General features: G+C 47.1%; 1 protein-coding gene across 1 annotated transcript in view; it reads left to right on the plus strand.

The window, feature by feature from the left end:
- Positions 1 to 21119, plus strand: part of DPH3 (diphthamide biosynthesis 3) — a 77636-nt gene that overhangs the window by 19677 nt on the left and 36840 nt on the right. Inside the window, exon 2 of the mRNA XM_069636910.1 lies at positions 16845 to 16919. Coding sequence (XP_069493011.1) covers positions 16845 to 16919 — 75 coding nt within the window. The remainder of the gene's footprint in view (positions 1 to 16844; positions 16920 to 21119) is intronic.

The raw sequence follows: 21119 nt of genomic DNA on the forward strand, positions 1-21119 counted from the left end.
ACAAAAACTTCCTTTATCACTGTCTACTTTCAATCCAGCTCTCCTCCCCTAGAGATTTTTACTATCGCTGAAACCTGGATTTCTCCATCTGACACTGGCCGTACACACTCTCCTCGGTTGAATGGCAGATGTGTATATGTCAGACACCTACTCTCTTCCCCCCACCCCTCCCGATGCCTTACAAATCCACAGTGCCACGCCCTTTCCTACCGCTTTTGAAGTCCCCATCTCTGCCATTGCTCTGCCTCACTCGGTTCACATCCTCTCCATCTATCACCCTCCTGGTCCCACCGGACCATTCTTTGTTGATCTTGGGCAACTCCATGATTCTCTTTCATCACTTCATTCATTTAGGTGACTTAAACCTTCTCTCTCCAACCACTTGTCAGAAATCTGAACTTCATTCTTTTCTTAGTGACCACGCTCTCCGCTCTATACATAATCTACCTACCCACACAGTGTGTAACTCTTTGGATCTTATATTCATCTCCACCTCTCTCTCAGCCACTAATATTACTGTCACAACGTCCATATCTGATCACTCAATTGTTTCCACCGTCATCTCCTTTCCATCCTCTGACCTTTCCTCACCACTTGCTTTTCCTATTACTAAAGGAAATGTAAACCTTCTGCCATTCCCCCTCCCTTTCTGTCCGACTCTCAGTTCTCCCTCTCCACCTTCACTCCCAATACCTCTTCCAACAACAGTGCCTTCTTCAGCTTCCAATCCCTACTATATGATTCGTACTCCTCTAAGCTTCCAACTGCTTACTTTCACTCCTTAGTCTTAGCATTCTCAACCCAGACGGGCGTCTTCTGCGCAAATGCCGGCGTACTCACTCGCATGAGGACCTGCAACTCTACCTCTCTGCCCTGAAACTCTCTCAACTCCACTCTTGATGGAGCAAAGAGGGAATTCTACCTAAACATCATTGACTCTAACTCTATCCTCGCTACAGGGCACCCTAAACTCACTCCTCCTAAGTCTATGACTATCAACTCCACTCACAGCGAATAACCTAGCTGAATACTTCGCTGCAAACATTTCCAAAATCATTTTGCACTCCAGAAACTCTACCATCATCCTCTACCTCCATCTCCCACTTTAGTCACACTTCTACTGACGAAGTGCTATCTCTATTGATGAAGGCTAGCCTCTCTTGTGCCCATAAAACCCTCTTGCTCCTCAGTCAATCCTATTGCCCCTATAGTGGCCCCTCACCTCTCTGAACTCTTCAACCTGTCCTTCGACTCTTCTTGCTTTCCCTCTGTTTTCAAAACGACCATTGTCATTCCTCCTAAGGGGTTGACCCGGACCTACCAGCTAACCTTCGCCCTGTGCCTCTCCTTCCGCAACCGTCTTAATAATTTCTTAGATCTCCACAACCTTCAAGACTCCCTACAAGCAGGATTCTGCTCCCTTCACTCCACAGAAACTTCTCGCATGTGTCCAACTTGATCGCCTCTGCTAAGCACTCAAACCTATCCTCTATCCTAATTTTCATTGACCTGTCTGTTACCTTTGACACTGTCGATCGCTCTGATCTCCTTGATACACTTCTTTTTTTTTTTAAATTATTTTTTTTTATTGTTGGAATTTGCTATCAAGCCCTTGCCTGGATTGAATCCTACTTTGCCAATTCTGTCTCCTGGAGCAACACCTCTAAACTCACTCCTCCTAACTGTTTGTGTTCCACAAGGCTCTGTCTTGGGTCTGCTCCTCTTTACACTCTACACTTCTGCTCTTGGGGCACAAATCTCCTCTTTAGTTCTCGCACCAACTCTTCGCGGACGACACCCAAATCTTTTTCTCTATTCCCGAACTCTCCTTGTATCTCTCCTTGTATCTCTCAATCAAAATTACCAACTGTTTCTCTGTCATTAAATATTGGATGGCTTTGCACTCTGATGTTCAACCCAACCAAAACAGAGACCCTCTTCTTCCTTGCCAAAAGCTTTCATCTCATACTCTGCTTATCGAGTTCCCATGTGACACTCTCCCTTACTCCTCTTCAGCTAGAAACCTTGGCGTCATCGACAACCCTTCTCGCACCTTCTCTAGCTTCATCTCCAAAACTGCAACAGCAGCTTGCCTCAACCTCCTTTAGGAAATTCGGGCACCTCCTTCTTTTCAACACCGCCAAGTATCTCATAACCACTGTTGTTTTCTCTAAACTGGCCTACTGTGCTAGCATCCTCTTTGGTCTCCCCAACTATGCTTTCTGTTCTCTTGAGAAGATCATTAACTTTGCTACCAGGACCCTCTTTGATATACCTCCCTTCATACCTACTTCCTCGTACCGTCACCAGGCTGGATGGCTGATGATGCAAAACAGGGCCAGATTTAAATGTATTGTCCTGGTTCACAAACCTATCCACAGTAAGGCAGCACTTTATCTAGCCACCTCTATCCAACTTTGTAAGCCTTCCTCCTTGACTACCCTTGTGGCTCCTCTGCCTCCCTGTGCTTCGTCCAGCTTCCACTCTTTCTCTCTTGCTCCACTTGTTGGCATGTTTCAGCCTTGTTGGGCCTCATCAGTGAGGAGTAGCTTGGGTCTCTAGGCCCAGCAGGTACGGGACCCACGTCTGGGCATACCCGTCCCACTCTGGGTGACAAAGCAAAAACAAAGAGGTGATGGCTGGAAGGTTGGAATGAATCCGAACCTTTGGCATTGCTCTGGGCAACCTTCCAGACCCAAGCTACTCCTCACTGATGAGGCCCAACAAGGCTGAAACTTGTGGTCTACATTCAACTTGCTGCAGGTTATTTGCCAGCTGCACCACATTACTTTTAGCCCATTCAAAACATTCTCTTCCTTGACTATCTCTGTGCGGTTTTCAGAAATATTTGTTAAATTATACCTTGATCTTGCTTTCATTCCGTTATTGTTTTGTGAAAATACTATTGAATACATGTTTGCAGTTCATATGCAGTTCTTACTTGTTTTAATTTTCCTCATAAAGGTTTAATTCAGTGGGGGTATTCAACATTACCATCTGCTTTTCTGTTTTTTTGTTACTGTGTTAAGCAGTCCTCCAGATAAGGTGCGCATCTGACTTTTTACGCACAGAAATCTTGTCAATACAGCCCTTTTTTAATTCTTCCTTGCGTACCACTTGCACAGGCTATTTATGGCTGCACTTCAATAAATAATTGAGCTCACTGGTGACCGCCTGGCTAACAGCAGCTTGAAAATCTCCTCTGCTTTAGTAATCGACACAGTTCCTTGAAAGAAGCAACTGGGATGAGTTCTTGTAGGTTTAATTGTTCTAACACACTCCTCTGTTAATGATTCTATCAAGATAATACTTTCTGAGTAATGTAAAAGTGAATTTGTGTTTTGTTTACTTTTTTGCAACTGCCTGCATTTTGTAGGTTATAGTGTTATTAAAACATCTTTAATCGTGGACATGCTTTTCACTTTTGCTTTAGGACACAGGTAGTATTATGTAAAATGAAAAATGTCTTAAACAAGGGCTGCATTTCTGCTTAATTGGCTTTAATAGCTAGGCAGTGCAGTTGCAGCAGCATGGGCATTTCATACTTTGTTTTCTTTTCATCACCCAAGCACATCAATTGCATAGCTAAGCATGTGGTGTGTACTTGAACTCCCTTTCTGACAACCTACCGCAAGCAGGTGTAATGGATACAGGTAGAAGCAGTGCTGTATATATTTTCAGTGATCCAGATTGTACATGCACCTCTCAACAGGACTGCTATATATTCAGGCAAAGTAGCCTAATTTATCAACAGAGCTGCTATACCGTACGCATGTCGTCGTTCAATGCCAAATATTATCAGCAGAGTTTATTGCATCATGCCCATATTTCTTAGCAGGGCTGCTATGTTTTGGGACAGTGCCTACATTTCTTAACAGAGCTGCTGTTAAGGAAGCACGAACGTGTGTTGGCATTTACTGCAGCGAGCTAAAGTACAGAGCAAGAGCAGTGTCTGAGTCTTGTGCTTTTCAAAACTTCTGCTTCTCCCATCTCTGATTACAGAGTCCCACTGCCAAAAATCTAGCACATTTCAAAGCCTCATTATGAATCTCCTGACTAATGTAGGATAATCCAAACAGGCTTAGAGCTTTTGACCAGCTATTTATGTCAGGCAAGCCTCACAAGGAACTGCCAGTGCCCTAACCCTATGATCCTTTCAGTTTCAACAGCCTTTTGAGAAAGGCAGCTCAGTGGGTCAATAACCCTGCTGCAGAGATTGTGTAACCTGTTAGTTCAAATCCTGTTAATTAGTCTGCTTCAGAGATATTCATTTAAGATGCAGGTAACATTCAATTGTAACAGTTTTTTTTTTTAATTAAAAAACACGGTTTTTATTAACATTAAGTATGACAAACAATACAAGCAATGCGCCCAAAAGGGCAATGAGGTCCCTCACAACTTTCTCCCGGTGTTCACAGACAGTGTCCACTTGCACACAACCTCAATACAATCATCCTGTTGACCACAGGTCGTATTCCTGTCACCAAAACCACTCAAAGTCCAACCGCTCAGGTGATTACTGGAGTGACAGGCCCAGCGGGGGTGGGAGGCAGAGAAAACTTGTCGGGGGCAGTTTGGGTCGAGGTATCCAGTTCCTGATTTAGATCCCTGGAGATGTAGCTCCTGAAGGCTGTCCAATAGTCCTTGGGTCTGCTGGTGAATGGGAGCGTCTGATTGTACAGTGTCTATCTCCGCTCACATGTCGACATTAAATTAAGCCAGTGAAGAAATGTGGGTGCTCTGGCCGCCCCCCATAAACGTCCCACCAGGAACCTAGTGACCATGGATGCCATGGCAATTAGGCGTTTCTCACTGCAATATTTCACTTCGACCAGGGCCAGTAACCAGATCTCAGGGATACACGGGATTGGGTCATCCACCATGCAGCCTACCGCCTCCGCTATAGCTGTCCAGAAGACCTGGATCTGAGGGCAGGACCAGGCCACATGGTAAAAGTCTGCTGGGGACTGAAGGCACCTTTTACAACACAGGCATCTAAGTGGGGATAGTCTGTGTAGGGAAGAGGGGGGGAAAAGTATATCTGATGTAACATTTTAAAAGGAATCGGGCAGAACCTGTTGTTGATAGAGATCTTTTTAGTCTGAACCTGGACTAGGCACCACTTGTCATCTGACAGGGACTTCCCCAAACTGGCCTCCCATTTATCCTTAAACAGAACTGAAGGAGGAGAACCGAGTGTACGGGTCAGACCGTATAGGGAAGAGGTCAGCTTTTTGGTCGATGTCAGCGTGGTTACATGCGCCAACAACGGGGATGTGTATGGAGCGCTCGGGGAAATTAGGCCATCTAGCCCTCGATACCTCCCGGAGACGTAAGTACAAGAGCCCCTACTCTTGAGCTCTTCCCAAGATATAAATTTAGCCCCGGGGACATCATCGCCTAACGTGTGAATCTGAAGGTTAGTAAAATGCTGAATAAATATGGCCTTGTGTGTAAGAGGAATACCATGAACGTTGTATACGGCCATGGATGGGGAGTACCACTGGCTCACGCACACCCTTTCCGCCCGGGAGTTCCATGCTTTGAGGGTAATCTCCAGAGGTTGTACTTCTGCCCTCAGAAGATGCTCCCGGGTGGCCAAGAGCAAGCCCCTGAGATAATCGGGCCGGACAATGGCTCCCTCCAGGCGTGAGTGGGGAAGGTTACTCTCGAAGGTGACCACCACCATACTGCATATTGGATCTGGGCTGCAAGATAATATAGGAAAAGGTCGGGGACGTCCAAACCCCTGTGAGAGCATGGGAGAGTCAATAGTGTGCAGTGAAATGCGAGGTTGTTTGCCAACCCAAATCAATTTAATCATCATACTCTTTATACGACACCAGAAGGTGGCGGGGGGCCATATCGGTACATTATTGAAAACTTATAATAATTTCGGCAAGATTACCATCTTGGATAAGGAGATACGGGCTGATTGGAAGAGAGGCAGGCGAGCCCACGTGCCCACCCTGTGCTCCAAGTGTTGTAGGGCTGCTACGTAGTTCTCCTCATACAGCCTGGATGGGGATTGGGATGTGGACACCGGAATGCCCAAATAACAAATCTCCTGCGGGCGCCATGCAAAGGCACCGGGAATGTCTAGTGGGGATACACCTGGGGTGAGCGGGAGTATCTTTCGGATTTGGACCAATTTATCTCAAGACCGGCTAGGGCTCCGAATTCAGTAATTTCCTCCACAACGGGGTTTAGGTTGGTCTGGGGGTTTTTAACGTAAATTAACATGTCGTCCGCATATGAGATGATGGATGTGTGTGAGCGGATGGATACCCCGCGGTGAGCATGGTATTCTCTCAGTGCATATGCGACAGGTACGATCTCCAGGCAAACAGGATGGGAGAAAAGGGACACCCCTGCCTGGTGCCCCGTGTTGGGTGGATAGGTACGGATTGGACCCCATTTGTGGAGACTAGGGTGCGCTGAGCCGTGTATAGCAGCTTAATCCATTGTAAGAATGCAATACACACACTGGAGCGGCGGAGGACCTTGAACAGAAGAGGCCATTCGACCGATCGAATGCCTTCTCCGCATCCAAGGCCGCCACTATCGGAATCTCAGGGTTCACATTGTGCATCATAGTGAATAATCTCTGCAGGTTATTCTGCGTGGAGCGACCCGGTATAAAACCAGCCTGGTCCGGGAAGACCAGCGCAGGTAGGCATGTCGGGCAGAAGCCTGTCAGCAAGGAGTTTCGCCAGAATCTTGTCAGTTTTCATAGGATAAGGGGCGATATGACGAGCATATTTTTGGGTCTTTATCAGGCTTGAAAAGTACCGTCACAAGGGCCGTCCTGGTGGACTCCGGCAGAACCCCCGAAGAGATAGCCGCCTCATACATGCTTCGCAAATGGGGGATGAGGAGAGCCGGGAAGGCTTTATATAATTCGGCAGTGATGCCGTCCGTCCCAGGGGCCTTACCGTTTGAAAGTAACTGAATTACTTTAAAAAATGTGTCATCGGTGGGAGGGTCGTTAACGAGGGTCCGACCTCTGGGTCTAACCATCCCAAAGCAATCCTATCTAGGTATCGGACTATGGCATCATGATCTGCTACACACCGAGACGTGTATAGCTTCTCATAGTACAGACGGAATGCGTTGTTTATACTCCCTGAGTTCCTAGTGAATCCCCTCTCGGGAGTCTCTATTTATATTATGGGATCCAGATGGCGGTCCTGCCTAATAGCCCAGGCCAAGGCCCTACTCGGACGGTCCCCTTCCCTGTATATAGTAGCCACCACCAGGTCGCCCAGAAATCTTTCCTCATAGTCCATCAGCGAGCACATCTCGCACCTCACGGTCGCTAAATCAGATTGGAGTTGGGGGGGGGGTCCGACTGGGTCTGTCGGAGCTCCATATTTTTTATCTTTCTCTTTGGATGCTATAGCCCTGTGAATGCATTTTAGGACCCCTCCCTCTTGTGATATACACCATCCCCGGATGTACATGTTGAACGTTTCCGGGTCTAGGACGGATTCCGAATTTAGTTGGAAAAATTTGGAGATGGCCTGGCGCATATCCTCTCGGAACGCTACCTCCACTAGTGCTCGAGCACGGATCCGCCACCTTAGTTGCCTGGGAAGGGCGACAGGGCCTGTGAACTCCACCAGGACAGGGGAGTGATTGGAGAAGGTACAGGGTAAAATCTCTGCCCTGCTGGACGTCCGGGCCAGATCCGAGGACATGTAGATATAATCTATTCTGGAGGAGCTGGAGTGCACACTCGAATGGAAAGTAAACTTGCGGTTGTCGGGGTGGTGGAGGCGCCAGACATCGACCAGGGTGTAGTCTGTAGCGATGGATTTCCATTTTTGGGAGGCACAGGTAAGGGACGTCTGAGCCGTTGTGGACCTATCCAATAATAAAGATAGAGCAAGGTTAAAATCATCTGCCCAGATCGCCTCATATTCCTGGATTGTGCACAGGTGTACAGCACACAATTGAAAGAATTCCGGGGAGTCGAAGTTGGGACCATATACATTCATGAATAGGACTGCCCATCCCGCGATTGCCCCGGCCACCAAGATAAATCGACCATCCTCGTCGGATACCAGTTTATGTAATTTAAATTCCAGCGAGCGAATATATATCACTACGCCCCGGGAGTGGGGATTGTGAGATGAGCCATAGCTATGAACACCCCAGCCAGCCAGGGCCGGGAGAGTTTGTCCCTTTCCCATGTGGGTTTCCTGCATGCTGAGGACGTTGGCGTGGTGTTTCTCACATAATTAGAGATAAGGCACATCTTTTTACCATTAGTGAGACCTCGGACATTCCATGTAATCAGGGTGATGTCCGTATTTATGTGGGTGGTTACCCCCAAGGGGTGTGTCACGCTGTGACTAACTTGTGGTCAATGCCTAATGGTTGACTTGTGAGTGTTCCGCCTAGATTGAAACATTTATGTTGCTTTATGAATGCCAAGTGTGCAATGAGCCCAGTCAGCACGAAGGAAATTACCCCCCCAAACCTAGAAGCACCAACTGGAGCAATACTGTAAGTATCCCTACCCCTCCCGCCCCCCACCACGCCAGAAACTCCAACCTACCGGCCAGTGTATCCCTCCCCCCCCTCCCACTTAACCTCAACCATTAAACTTTAATTCAATTGGGTGCCGATGGGCATGGGGGGTGGGGTGCCGGCGGCCACTGTCTCTCCAATTGGCGAGAGGCTTGTTTATCATTTAGTTTCTACATTAGTGTTACCAAGCGTAGAGATTGTTGCAGAGCAAAGCCCTGGGGCATACAGGGGGGGGGGGGGGCCGCAACCAGGTTGCGGCTATGTAAAGGGCACAGGCCCGCCTAGGTCGGGCTAGGATGAATGGCGGGGAGAGGCCCCCGGGTCCGGTACTTCAGATGCAAACCGCTCCGCAGATTCCGGGAACGTGGAAAATAAAGTATTCCCCTGGTAGACGACCCTGAGTTTGGCATGGTACATCATAGAATAGCGAATATCTTTCTTTCTCAGGATGTTCTTCGCTGATTGAAAGGGTTTCCTCTGGTCCTGAACCTGCTGGCTAAAGTCTTGGAAGAGTCTTATAGCCGCTGACCCCCACTGTAGAGACTTTTATTTTCTCTTGCAGCTTGGAGGAGAATATTCCGGTCTCAATAATTGAATATGCTGGTGATGATGGCTCTCTCCTGGGCCCCACGAGGGGGCCTAGCTGCAAGCGAACGATGGGCCTGCTCCACCATGAACATGTCCGTAACAGGGGGGTTGTCGAGAACTTCTCTAAGGAGTTTTTCCACAAAGAGTTCCATATTGTCAATGTGAGTGGACTCAGCAACCCCTGTGATCCTTACATTATTTCTTCTTGACCTTCCTTCAAGGTCATTGTTCTTGGCGACCACCTTTTTCACAGTTTGTTGAAGGATGCCAAGTCTCGTTGAAGCTCCGCAATTTGTTTCCCTTGCCGTCTCCAATCCGGTGCTCCACCTCCGACATCCTGGCACAGAGTTTTTCGATTTGAACTGCAGACACATCTACTTTAAATGTTAGTGCGTCAATTTTTGCACCCAAATTGCCCGTGCTATTCTTAAGCGCCAACGAAGTAGGTTTAGAGCCGATATATCCAATTGGGAGGGGGCGGGCTCGGCCTCCTTTTGTAATGAGTCTGACCTGGCATATTGCTCCATCTTCGCTTGTTTCTTTTGGTTGCCCATCCCGGCGAACACCGCAAATGGGTTGGTAGCGAAGATGTGGTGCCCACGGGGTAATCGGAGTGTAAGGGGGTTATCTCGGAGAGACCCAGGTGGCAGCCAAAGGGCACTGGTGGACGGTGAACCCATGATCCTTCAGCTGGTTAGTGGTGCTGTGATAAACGAGATCTTGGTGCATGAGGGGGAGCGAGCATTCGTGAAGGGCCGGACGACCGTTGGGGGACCAGCTGGTGCACAGCTTTCTGCAGAGGGGACAGCAGTGTAGAGCGCAAAAAAAAGGGTGGATGCTGTAGCTCTGTTGGGTGGCACACTGGCGATGCGAAATTATGCAGATTCCTGATCCGGGGCTGGAGCTGATGGTGGAGAACCCGTCGCACCCATAACGTTAGAAGTGTTATGTGATCGAGGAGGCCAGCAATCGCCTCCAGAGGCCCACTATTAGTCAGACACTGTGGACAGAGAAGTGTTCACCAAGTTAGGGGCCAGGGACAGTATTGGAGCAGGACACAGGCAGGGAATATCTTCGGGCTTCGTTGATGGTGATCACCGCGGCGCCCAGGGGTTGGGGGAGGCCACTGCCCAGGAGTTTATGTAGAAATGGAGGCCTCCAATCCCCGGGTACTCCACTGATGAGAGGGGGTGGCAGCACCCACAAGTCACTCCTCCCTCTGCCACCCCACTCACCATACCAAAATGCTGGAAAAATGCTGTCAATGTGGCAGACACCGCTAGGGGCCAGGGAGCGTCGGGGGGAGAGCCGCATCTCCTGATGCGTGGACCAGAGCCACTCGCCGGTCCCGGAACCCTCCAACACCGGATCTGCAGTCCCCCAACAGGAGGAGTTGCCGCACCGGGCACCTGAATGTGGTGCGCTTCAGGGCACCCCTGGCTGGGTGGCCGCACCCTCAGTACTGCCCGCACCCGGGGCCGCTCACAAACCACAGAAGGTCCGGGGCTTGTGCCGTGCCAGGCCACAGGGGACCTGGTGTCCGGTGGGCCCCGAGCTCTCATCATTGAGGGCCGACCCACTCCCCAGGCAGATGGCAGTGGACAAGAACGGCGCAGCCGGGGAGGGAGCCGGCAGGAACGGCCGCACATGCGCTGAAGCCCAGTGTTTATTTCAGCTGTTGGTGGGGGAGGGGCGGCCCATCAGACCAAGGCCACGTTGCAACAGGCCCCAGAGGAAACTGGTCAATGTCCAAGGATCCACACAGTCCCGGAGGTTTTAAAATCAAATCTTCTTATGCTGCAGGAGTTCAAACGTAGCACACCGCACTCTCCTTGAGTTATTTGCCATTGGAACGCAGGTTATTACGCCATATAGTAGAGCTTCTGCCGGAGCACTCTCAGGCTGCGGCCATCTCGCTAGCTGCGTAACGGTGCCTGCCTTCAATTGTAACACAGTTGACTTAACATTCGATTTATCAAAAGGACTACTAAATGTTCAGTGATTCAGAACACACATTTCATCCGGGATGCTCTACTGGTAATGGCTCAGAACACAACTCTTCAGGGCTGCTATGCTTGTAATGGCTCAGAAAACACCTCATCGGGGCTGCTATACCTGTGATAGCTCAGAACGTACAGCTCTTCAGGGCTGCTATACTTGTAATGGCTCAGAAGAAACGCATCCCATGAGGTCTGCTATATGTGTAATGGCTCTGAACACACACACCTCATCATGGCTGCTTGTGATGGCTCATAAGTAGAACACCACCCCATGAGGACTACTATATTTGTAATGGCTCCGAACACACAACTCTTCAGGCCTGCTATACTTGTAATGGCTCAGAATACACACCTCATTTAGGTTGCTATACCTGTAATGGTTCAGAACCCCCATCTCATATAGGCTCTTGTACTTGTAATGGCATACAGTGTTGGTACAGCATCTGCATTCAAGCACATGCTGCATCTGGTCAGACAAATCTCTAACTCTGATTCCCAGCCTAATGGCCAAAAAAAGGTTTGCACACATCTAAAACGGAGCACCCAATCTTAAAGCTGCACTAGATTTTTAAATTGAAAAGGCATTTTCAGCTTTTAGGATATTTATTGGTGCTATGCTAAAAGACAAACCGAAAAACAGTAGAGGAAGAGCAACTCTGAACCTAAGCAATACAGAAGAACAAAGGTGTGGCGGGGAAGGTGGGCACGAAGGGCAGAAAAGATACTAGACAATCCAAAACTGGAATTCGAGCAACAGGAAAAGAGAGCACTAAGCATACACGATAGGGCAACAAAGAAAGGGAGAAGGGAAACAGAGTTAATAGTAGGACACACGCACAATATGAGTGAGGGATCGAAGCAGAGCAAGAGACATTTGAGACAGTAAAATAAAGCACAGATCAACAGGAGGTGGGGAGAAATGGAAATAGAAAACCAAGACTAGAGAAGGGCAATAACATAAGAGACAATAGTGCAAAAAAGCTAATGAAAAGGAGTAGCAACCACAACCAAGGAAATGAAAAAACAGATATAGCCAGAGTAATGACATGAGAGAGGAAGAGGAGTTATATCAACCGATAGAGCGAGATATAGGAGGGAAATAGCAACAATAGAATGCAGAGATGGGAGACCCAGAGTGACAGAGAAACAGACTGCAAAATGTGGCATAGCAACACTTAAGGGTGAGAGGCAGAGCGTCTGAAATTTGGAGACCGGGGAAACAAAGTAGCAAAGGGAAGGAGAGATGGAGCAAAAACATGAATTGGCTGTCAAGTAGTTAGTGCCAGGCAGCAACAGTAGGCCCGAGAGGCAGAGAAGTGATGCTGGTAGAGTGAGGGACATGCTTTATGAATCACCCGATGAAATTAGCTGGCATCTGTAGTAACTCTTAACAGAGTTTGTGCCCAAGTATCAAGAAGATAAAGCTAGGTAGTATGCATCTGCAAGGTTCTTGTGTGGGGAAAATGTTTTCCACAGTTGCAATAAATTATTTAGAACCACTTTAAAATACAGCTGTTTTGTCAGTTATGTTTTCGAACAAAGTTTTAATTTTACGCACAAATTGGATAGTTGTCAGACACTTTTTACTCTCTTGCGAAGGAGGAAAATCATTTTTACTCTTGTGAAATTGGATTTACTTTCTAATTCTAAAAATTCGGAGTAAAATGCTCTCACTCCAAAATCCTATCTGGAGCAATGGAGTTAAGGCTTTTGCAATGAAGTGTGTACACCGGTCTGTTCGCTATCCCTTCTCTTATCAGCCCCTTCTTCTGGGTTGTATCGTGACTTTTTAACTTTCTTGTATCACTCGTAGTACACAGTTCACTCGCACCTCTTAACTGCTTTCTCAGCTTCCTTTCCTCTCAAGTATTGTTGCCTTTATTTTCCCTCCCTTCGATCTTTATCAGTGTTTGTACATATTATCAGTTTGTTTGGTAGTCATATTTTGCTTTCTAAAGCTTTTGTGTCACACATGCTACTTTCAACTTGCCTGCCAGCTTGGTGTTTGACTTGCCCACCGGTCAGATCTTACGGCTCACTCTAGGTTCTTCCCCCACCGCCGCAGTTCTTCCCTTCACCGCGTGGTACCTCATTTCCACTGTGCAGCTCTTTGGGATGGAGAAGCTCCCCAGCGCTGCGTCTCCTGCCAGTAGTTGTACTGGTGACCGCTTTGCTCGGTCACACTCTCGTGGGTTCCTCCCAGTCTCCAGTACGTCTTGGGTACGCTTCCTGCTGCCTCTGCACCGCCTTCTGGGTCGGCCGTGCTCTTGTTTTCCCGTCTGTGACCAAACGCTGTCTGACCAGCGTTCGCCTCCGTGCCCACAGCTGCCTTCACTTACGTTGGGAACTTGCCTCCATTAGGATACGGAAAAGAGCTATACCGCTCATTCTGATCCCAGTAGTCTTTCTTCCTTTTCAGTGGCCTCCTCCTCATCTCTGTACTATCCTGCCTGATATTAAAGCTGGATATCTGTGTTGAACTGGGAGAAGTGGCAGAACCCTAGAAAGGCATTAGGGCGGGAAGGTTCATACCATGTCTCGCCTGCGGGCATCCTCCACCCAATCCCCAAGGACCTTCCACCCAGGTGATCCTCCCTTGCTTTTCCTCCCGCAGGGTCAGGATCTAAAAGTGATGGTCTTTCCCTGGTCACCTGAGAAGAGGACCCAAGGGGAGTAAATGTGAGGGCGCCCTCGGGTTTCTCACAAAGAGCAGAAGCGATCTTCAGAACGCTGCCGCCAAAGACGGTGAGGGAGATGCATTAATTCTAAGGTCTCTAATTATTGCAGGGCCTGGGTGTTCCACTACAGTACACACACTATATATCTTTTTAAAATGGCTCAAGGAAGCTCAGTGGGAGACGGAAAACTAACATGGACAGGATAGATGACTGAAGCACTCGGCCAACAAAAAGGGGCAATATGCTCGTCCCCAGTCCTGGGAATCCCAGACTACAGTGCAGAATTCTATTTATTTTCGCATACCAATGGAACGGTGATGACGGCAGTACTCGCACTGAAGACTCCCTAGGACGCGAACTGTTAGCTTACTACAGCAGACATTTAGACCCAGTGATGAGAGGCCATTATCCTTGCGACCAAGCATTGGCTGCTGCTGCCTTTGCCATAGAGAGATCAGCAAGTATCATAATGGGCTGTAGTACCATGTGGAGCATGCCCTTTTTGCCATTCTTAAAGCCTAAGAGCACATTAACCACACAGAGAGCCCCCGGATACGAGGTGATTATCTCAAATCCAGCAATGAAGGAAGTGAGGTGTAAGTAAACCCAGCGGCATTCATAGCAGAGCCAGTAGGAGATTATGTACACGACTGTACCTCGTACCCAGAATATTATGATGACATTCCAAGAGCTAGGGAAAAGGCCCTCTGGGGAAGGGAGGTACTTTTTATTGCCGGGTCCTCAATAAGACAGGAGAACAACATACTGGGATGGCAGTAATAGAATTAAGACAGTGCGGAACAACTAAGCCGCAGAAGCAAAGCATGCAACATATTTTCTAGAAATAAATGAGTTCGACACTCCACCTAATAGAGATGCACTCGGCATGATATTGTGAGAAGGATATAGTTCATTGCCCATTACCCAGATCATAGAACTATAGACCTTGACATGAATAAAAAATGTTTTGAAGCTTTCAAAGTGTTGAATCCAGAGTATTGTGCCTATAGCTCTTTTATTCATTCATTTTTGTATGTTGTATTGCCGTCATAATGGAGCAGTGCAGAAACAGCTTAACAACCTGCAATGAGATGGAATTATTTTACAGGTAGTCAAGTACACTTAACTATTATGTGCTTCAGTAAAGTTATATTGTGTACAGATCAATGAAAGAACCTGTTGGCCAGTTTTAAAACCATGCCACCTACGAAGTTTCAAGAATGGGCTTCGTATCTGTAGTGCTCGAGCGAAAATGAGCTAAAACATGGTGCTGGTGCGCGGCCATTTTGGACATTCACTTCCAAACCGCAATGAAAGCCTACGTTTACTGCAAGTTCAGTTAGAAGGAAGAACTGTATTTCTGCAGCGTCTGCGATATCTTAGTGTGAAGTAGATGAGCTCACGGCATAGGATAGTTTTTGCATTGCTTGTTCAAGGAAGAGCCGAGAGGGGAGACAGAGAGGTGCAGGTGCACTGATAAGGGGTGCTGGAATGAGAGCATCAGAGACGAGCTGTTTTTTTTTCCACTGTCTGGATTGTTCCACTTTTGCCTTCAATATTTGGTGTCTGTCCCTCAGCCGGGGGCAGTTTGTAACCTATGTGAGGGCGAGGACTTTGATCCCATAAGAAGAGAGGTAGGAGTGGGAGGACACTCTGCTCCAGACCCTGTTAGTTGATGTGATCTCTCTGCCTACCTGCCTTGGGACTGGGTGGTGTTGCTGTGGTGGAGATGAAGGTGTGTTCTACAATTACACTAACAGTGATGTATTCCTACTAATCCTATCCATCTATATGTATTTAGTTGCATTTTTAGGTTAGTGTTTTATGTATGTTTATGGAGTATGAGTAAAGGGCCGGTAAAAAGCCAATTCTATTCTAACTAATTGTCTGTGTATCTTTTTGCCTTTGTGAGTCCAAGAACTTTAATTCTGTGTAATAGGGTAAGTAATTCTGAGGGCTTTACACGTTTCTGGAAAGCAGAACAATATCTCGTGAAAGATATCTTCACAGTGGCTCAGCCTGTACGCTGTTCCTTCAAGCCTTGTCAAATACGACATTTCCACAACCCAAGAGTCAATTTAGAGAAACATGGTTCTCCCCAGGAATGAAATACAATCTTTGTAGCTATTCTGTGTTCCTTTGGTATCCAACGTTACTGGCACTTGGTTTGCCCATGTGGTTGTGGGAATTCATTGAGCAGTAACTATTTTTTTTAAAGTGTATTGCAAAGCCCATAGTCAGTGCAACGCTTTCTTGGATCTCATTCCACCAGCTTGTCCCTAAGGTTCTGCACATATATTTGTTTGCATGTTTGGGTCCAGGTTGTACAAAGTTCCTCGCTTCTTTCAAAATGTATGGATACATTTTTCTAGAGTATAAACTATTGGCCTCTTGGAGTTCATTTGGATTGCCATGTTGGGTTGCCAATTAGATTTAAATACAAAGTAAAAAATGTTGCATTGAAAGTCGTGTTCCCATTGTGGACATACCAAATGCAAATGTTTTTAGAGAATAAACCCTGTGTCTTGTCTAGCCCTTCAATGAAGCACGGTTTATTGGTGTCAATTTTGAAGCCTCCTGCGCCTGTCAATAGACATCACATTGAAACCTGTGCATGTTAAAAAGCTTGAGGATGCTTTATTACGTTCTCTTTTAAGTATATGATTTTGAAATGTAGTTTAAATACTCATGAATGCAGGGGGCGACAATTAAAGTTGTAAGCTTCTAGCCAGCCAACCAAACTCGCCACCTCAATCCTATACAGAGGTGCAGCACACCGTTTCTTATTTGCCAAGAGTCAAATTTAACTAGCCAATGTATAGTGCACATTTTGTATCCCGACGAGTGCCGTGTAGACTGCCATGTTTTTCTTGATCCTCTGTTCTCACAGTAGCCGTGTTCATGCAGAATGACAGTTGCATGTTTTTACTTTTTATCAACATTTTATCACTATACCTATGTTACCTAATGTACTACAAATGGAAAGTGTTTATTGTGAGCGCTGCTGTTTCTTTATTTACAGTTTACCTTTTTCTTTTTGCAGGAAGATTTAGAAAATGGAGAAGAGGTTGCTACATGCCCAAGCTGCTCTTTGATCGTAAGAGTCATATATGATAAAGTAAGTAGTTATATTTGCTACCCTCTTGTTACAGATTCATTTTGCCCAAATTGGTGAAAACAAGTAGATCATAGTCTGCACCTGTGATTTTTTTAGGTGAATTGTAACTTTTAATCTCCATGGCGAAGGAGTTGTGCCTTAGCCTTCTAACGCACCCCGTCTCTTGCTTATGCACTTCTCTCGAACGTAACCAATTTTTTTTTAATTTGTACATAAAACCCAGTAAATACTTACCTCTTCCTAAGTTTAGTAACTTTAGTTTCTAATGTTGCCCCAGCTAAAGTTGGTAATGATTTGTTCATTCAATTAAATTGCATTAATGGTGCAAAGGATAAGCAACGTAACCATTCCTAGATGAATTTATTATTTAAGCTACAAATAGCTCTATTGGTTTAATAGGTTTTTGCTGCACTATTCCGATTTGTGTCACTATTTCCTTCAGTGTTATTTTCTCTCATATGCGCACGTTTTTGATCTTGGGGCTTGTGACAGAATGGCCCTCTGTGAGAGTGCTGTAGCCTGAGCTTTTTTGTTTATTTTATAAAAAATAATGCAGGTAGTTCTTTTTCTGAATTGGGGTTGTTTTACTGCGACGGAAATGACTGAGAAATGTACGTAATACAAAATTGTTTGTATGTTTCCCATTCGATCGTTCAAGGTAAAACAACCCCAAATCTAAAGAAATACTAACCCCCTTATCCCCCATGCCCCCTACTTAACTTTCCTTCAGTGTCACTGGTTCCTACGACGGCAGTTACTTTTCACTTCCATAAGCGGGAACTGGCACTGCAGGGTCCTTTTTTCTTTTCTTTTTCTTTTCTTTGTTTGGGTTGGGTGAGCTGCAGGGACAGTTGTTCCGACCCCAAAAAAATGACCTACACCACCAAATGTCCTACGAACATTTAGTCAGTAGGACATTTTGTAGTATCTATTTTCGGTAATTTGGTGGTGAAGGTCATTTGAATTCGGTCATTTTGACTGAATACCTTTTTCTGGAGGTGTGACCTGCTGCTAATCAAACCTCAACCACCCCTTAATGCTCCAGGCCAGTAAAAGCATCAGGCACCCATGTGACTTTGCTGGGTCTGTCTCTTGATAGCAGCCCGATTGTGAGCCCTGCTCTGCTATGATGAGTTTAAAAGCTAGTAGCTGGCTTCCATCATCTGCAGTGGAGTCTCCATTGCTGGAATCTCATGCAGCATTGGGGATGTATCTTTCACAGGCATCTTTGTCGTGGGACTGGGATCTCCTTGCTCCTCTGGTGTTGCTCTCTGTTGAGGAGGGGGGGAGGTATGGGTCCTCCACCCTTGTTGCATGTGTTGCAGAGGTCTTCTGTCGACTTTAGTCCCGTTAGGTGGTGATCCATTCCCAAAAGGCTGCTGACAGAGACTGGACTTGCAGGACCCATGTGTGAAAGTTGTCTTCATCTGAACAGCCCTTTGCACCAGTAAACCCTGTGGTGTCCCACAGGGCTCTTCTTCTGAACAGCCATTTCCACCTGCAACCCTGTTGTGTCCCTCACGGCTCAAATCTCTTGCCTTGCCTTTTCAACATCTATCTTGCCCCCCTAGCCCTTTTGATCTCTGCCTTCTCTCCTAACTTCCAGTGTTATCCGGACGACACACAACTCTCCTTCAAGCGTCCCGCCTCCTCTTCCTCACTGTCGGTCTGCTATTTAGGCAAGGTCCACGGCTAATGATCTCTGCCCTAATGACCGTAAGACTGAGATCCTTCTCATTGGGACCCCAGCTCTCTCTTTCCCTCCTTCACTCTGACCGCCCTCCATGGGCCCCACCCCTCCCCTTCCTGTGAGGCAGAAAACCTTGGTATCCTCTTCAACTCCTCTCTCCTTCTCTCCCACATCAGACTTTGCCAAGAAGGCCCACTTTCAGTTGCACCTCCTCAGAGGCATTCTCCCTTTCCTCACCTTCCCACTGAAACTCAATGTCTCCAGAACTCTGGCCCTCTCCAGGCTAGACTACTGCAACAACCTCTTCCTCAACCTGCCTAACTCCACCCTTCATCCCCTTCAACTGATCCAGAGCAGGACTGCCTGACTCATCCTTGGCCTGAAGCCACGGGACCGTGTTATGCAGAAACCTGTGCAGTTCCCTCTGGGACCACTGCAAAAGATTTAAGACTACAGGTGTTTGGCAGTAAACCCACTTGGTAGCAGTCTGTACCACACAGATTTACTTGGTAGCTGTGGCTGAGCAGTCAGACTTCCCTCAAGAAGAGTTAGGCAGTGTACAGAGTATTCACAATAGGTCAAAAGAACACCGTAGAACAAGTAAACACTGACCAGAGCTTGGTGTAAAAGAGATATAATTATTTATTTAAAACCACATCTAGAAAAACACACAGGCACTAATATTAAGCAGTTAAAAACACGGTCACTAAAAGATATACACTCCCTTAGAAGAATATTAGACAAGTCTTAAGTAAACCCCCACTTATTTTCAGACAGCGTGGAGCGCTTAACGCAGATGGCACTCTAATAATTTGTTTTAAAAGGGAGAGAAAAGCAGGGTATAATTTGAAACAGATCCCAACACTTTCACAAGAACACAACAAGAGAGGAAGGCAAGTAAAACCGTGAAGTTAGAGTTCAGAAGGCCGGATCCACTTTAAGAGGATCAGAACGAAATGTGTCCAAGGTCACACGGTTGAAGTGCACAAAAGTCTTGCAAGGGTTCAAAAAGGAGTTGGACCAAAAGAAAGGGACCAGTTAGAGGGTCAAGGCGGCCAGCCCAGTCCAGAAGGTTAAGGGATTATTATTGCCTTGTAGCAATCTTTTGAAAGGGAGGCCTGGCGGACACGGTACCTTAAAGTGGTAAGAATACTCCAGCGGGGGCAGTTGTTCCTGGCAGCGGATGCAAGTCGGTGCTTCGTCCAGGGGAAGAGAGGATCTCGTCTGGGAGGAAGATGGGAGTCCGTTGCACTGCCAGGGAAGAAACCAGACACAGAGTTCTCAGGTAAAAGGAGCGGTCCTTTTATTCGCGGTCCAGTGGTAAGTAGCTATTCGGTTGCCGGGGTGCTTGGCACGGGCAATTCGACCACAAGACGTCCTGGGATGCGAGGAAAAGAAGGTAAACTGGTTGTGCCCACCAGTCAGGGGAAGAAGCCTCTCCAGCCGGGAGATCTTCTCTGTCGTCGGGAAGTGGTGAGTCGGTTCCGCAGGGCTCCACCGGTGGTGTCGTCGTGGCAGCTCAGCTCAGCTTCTCCCTCGTCGGATTCTCAGGTCCTGTGGCGACTTCTGAAGTTCCAGTCCCCAAAGCCCTGCTTTTATGCAGCACAGCCCCATTCGCTCAGCCTAGCTGTCAATCAAACATGCTAAGTGGTGAGCCGGCCGGCTCACCACTTGGGCCAATCGCACGAGAGTGCGACTTGAGTTACCAAGGTAACTCAGTCCAGGGTGCCTAAACCCCCTCCCACACTCCCTGTGGTACCCAGACAAGTGGCACCACTTTGGAGGCTTCTGTGGAGAAGCCTGCCAAAAAGTGGAACAAAGGGCTCGACTTGGGTTGGAGTCACAGAAGAGAACACAAACGCCATTTTAGAATCGAGTCCTGGCAAAAAATACCAACCGGCGAATTAATATTAAATAAATAAACCGGCGGTATGTTCGAGGCTATGAGAATTAAATAATTAAAGTTGGTAGCCTCGAACAATGGGAAAATCCCATAGGGATATATTCGTGGTCGAATATAAAAAGTAGTATACACTGCCACCAGCCAAAACTCGATCAGGGGGGACGGAGACGTGCCCCCTCGACTAACAGACCCCGGGGCAATCGAATTGCCCCGACCAGTACGTCCACAATATGATGATTTGTACCGGTTTCTGTTAATAATTTGGGACTAGTAAAGCCAATGGTGACTTTACATGCCCTGGGAGACAGCAGGCAGTCCCAGGGTATGGAGTCTATGGTGGGGTGTCACTATGACACCCCTGTGTCACTGCACGGAGGGTGCTGTGTAACACACAGTAAAAACACATGAGACCCTATGTGGTAAAGGACCCCATAGCCCATAAAACACTAACAGTCAAAGGAACACCATAAATCATGTCCAAGAGTGGGAGAAAGAGTCTCACTCTTGGCAGGAGAAAAAAACAAACTCCAGAAATCCAGCAAAGCTGCTGGGGGACTCGCTAGGTTAGGAAATTCAGCCTAAAGAGAGAATTCTCCCTAACAGACCG

Source organism: Ambystoma mexicanum, chromosome 7p (assembly GCF_040938575.1).
Source record: "Ambystoma mexicanum isolate Mex_15411 chromosome 7p, UKY_AmexF1_1, whole genome shotgun sequence".
Classification (NCBI taxonomy): Eukaryota; Metazoa; Chordata; class Amphibia; order Caudata; family Ambystomatidae; genus Ambystoma; species Ambystoma mexicanum.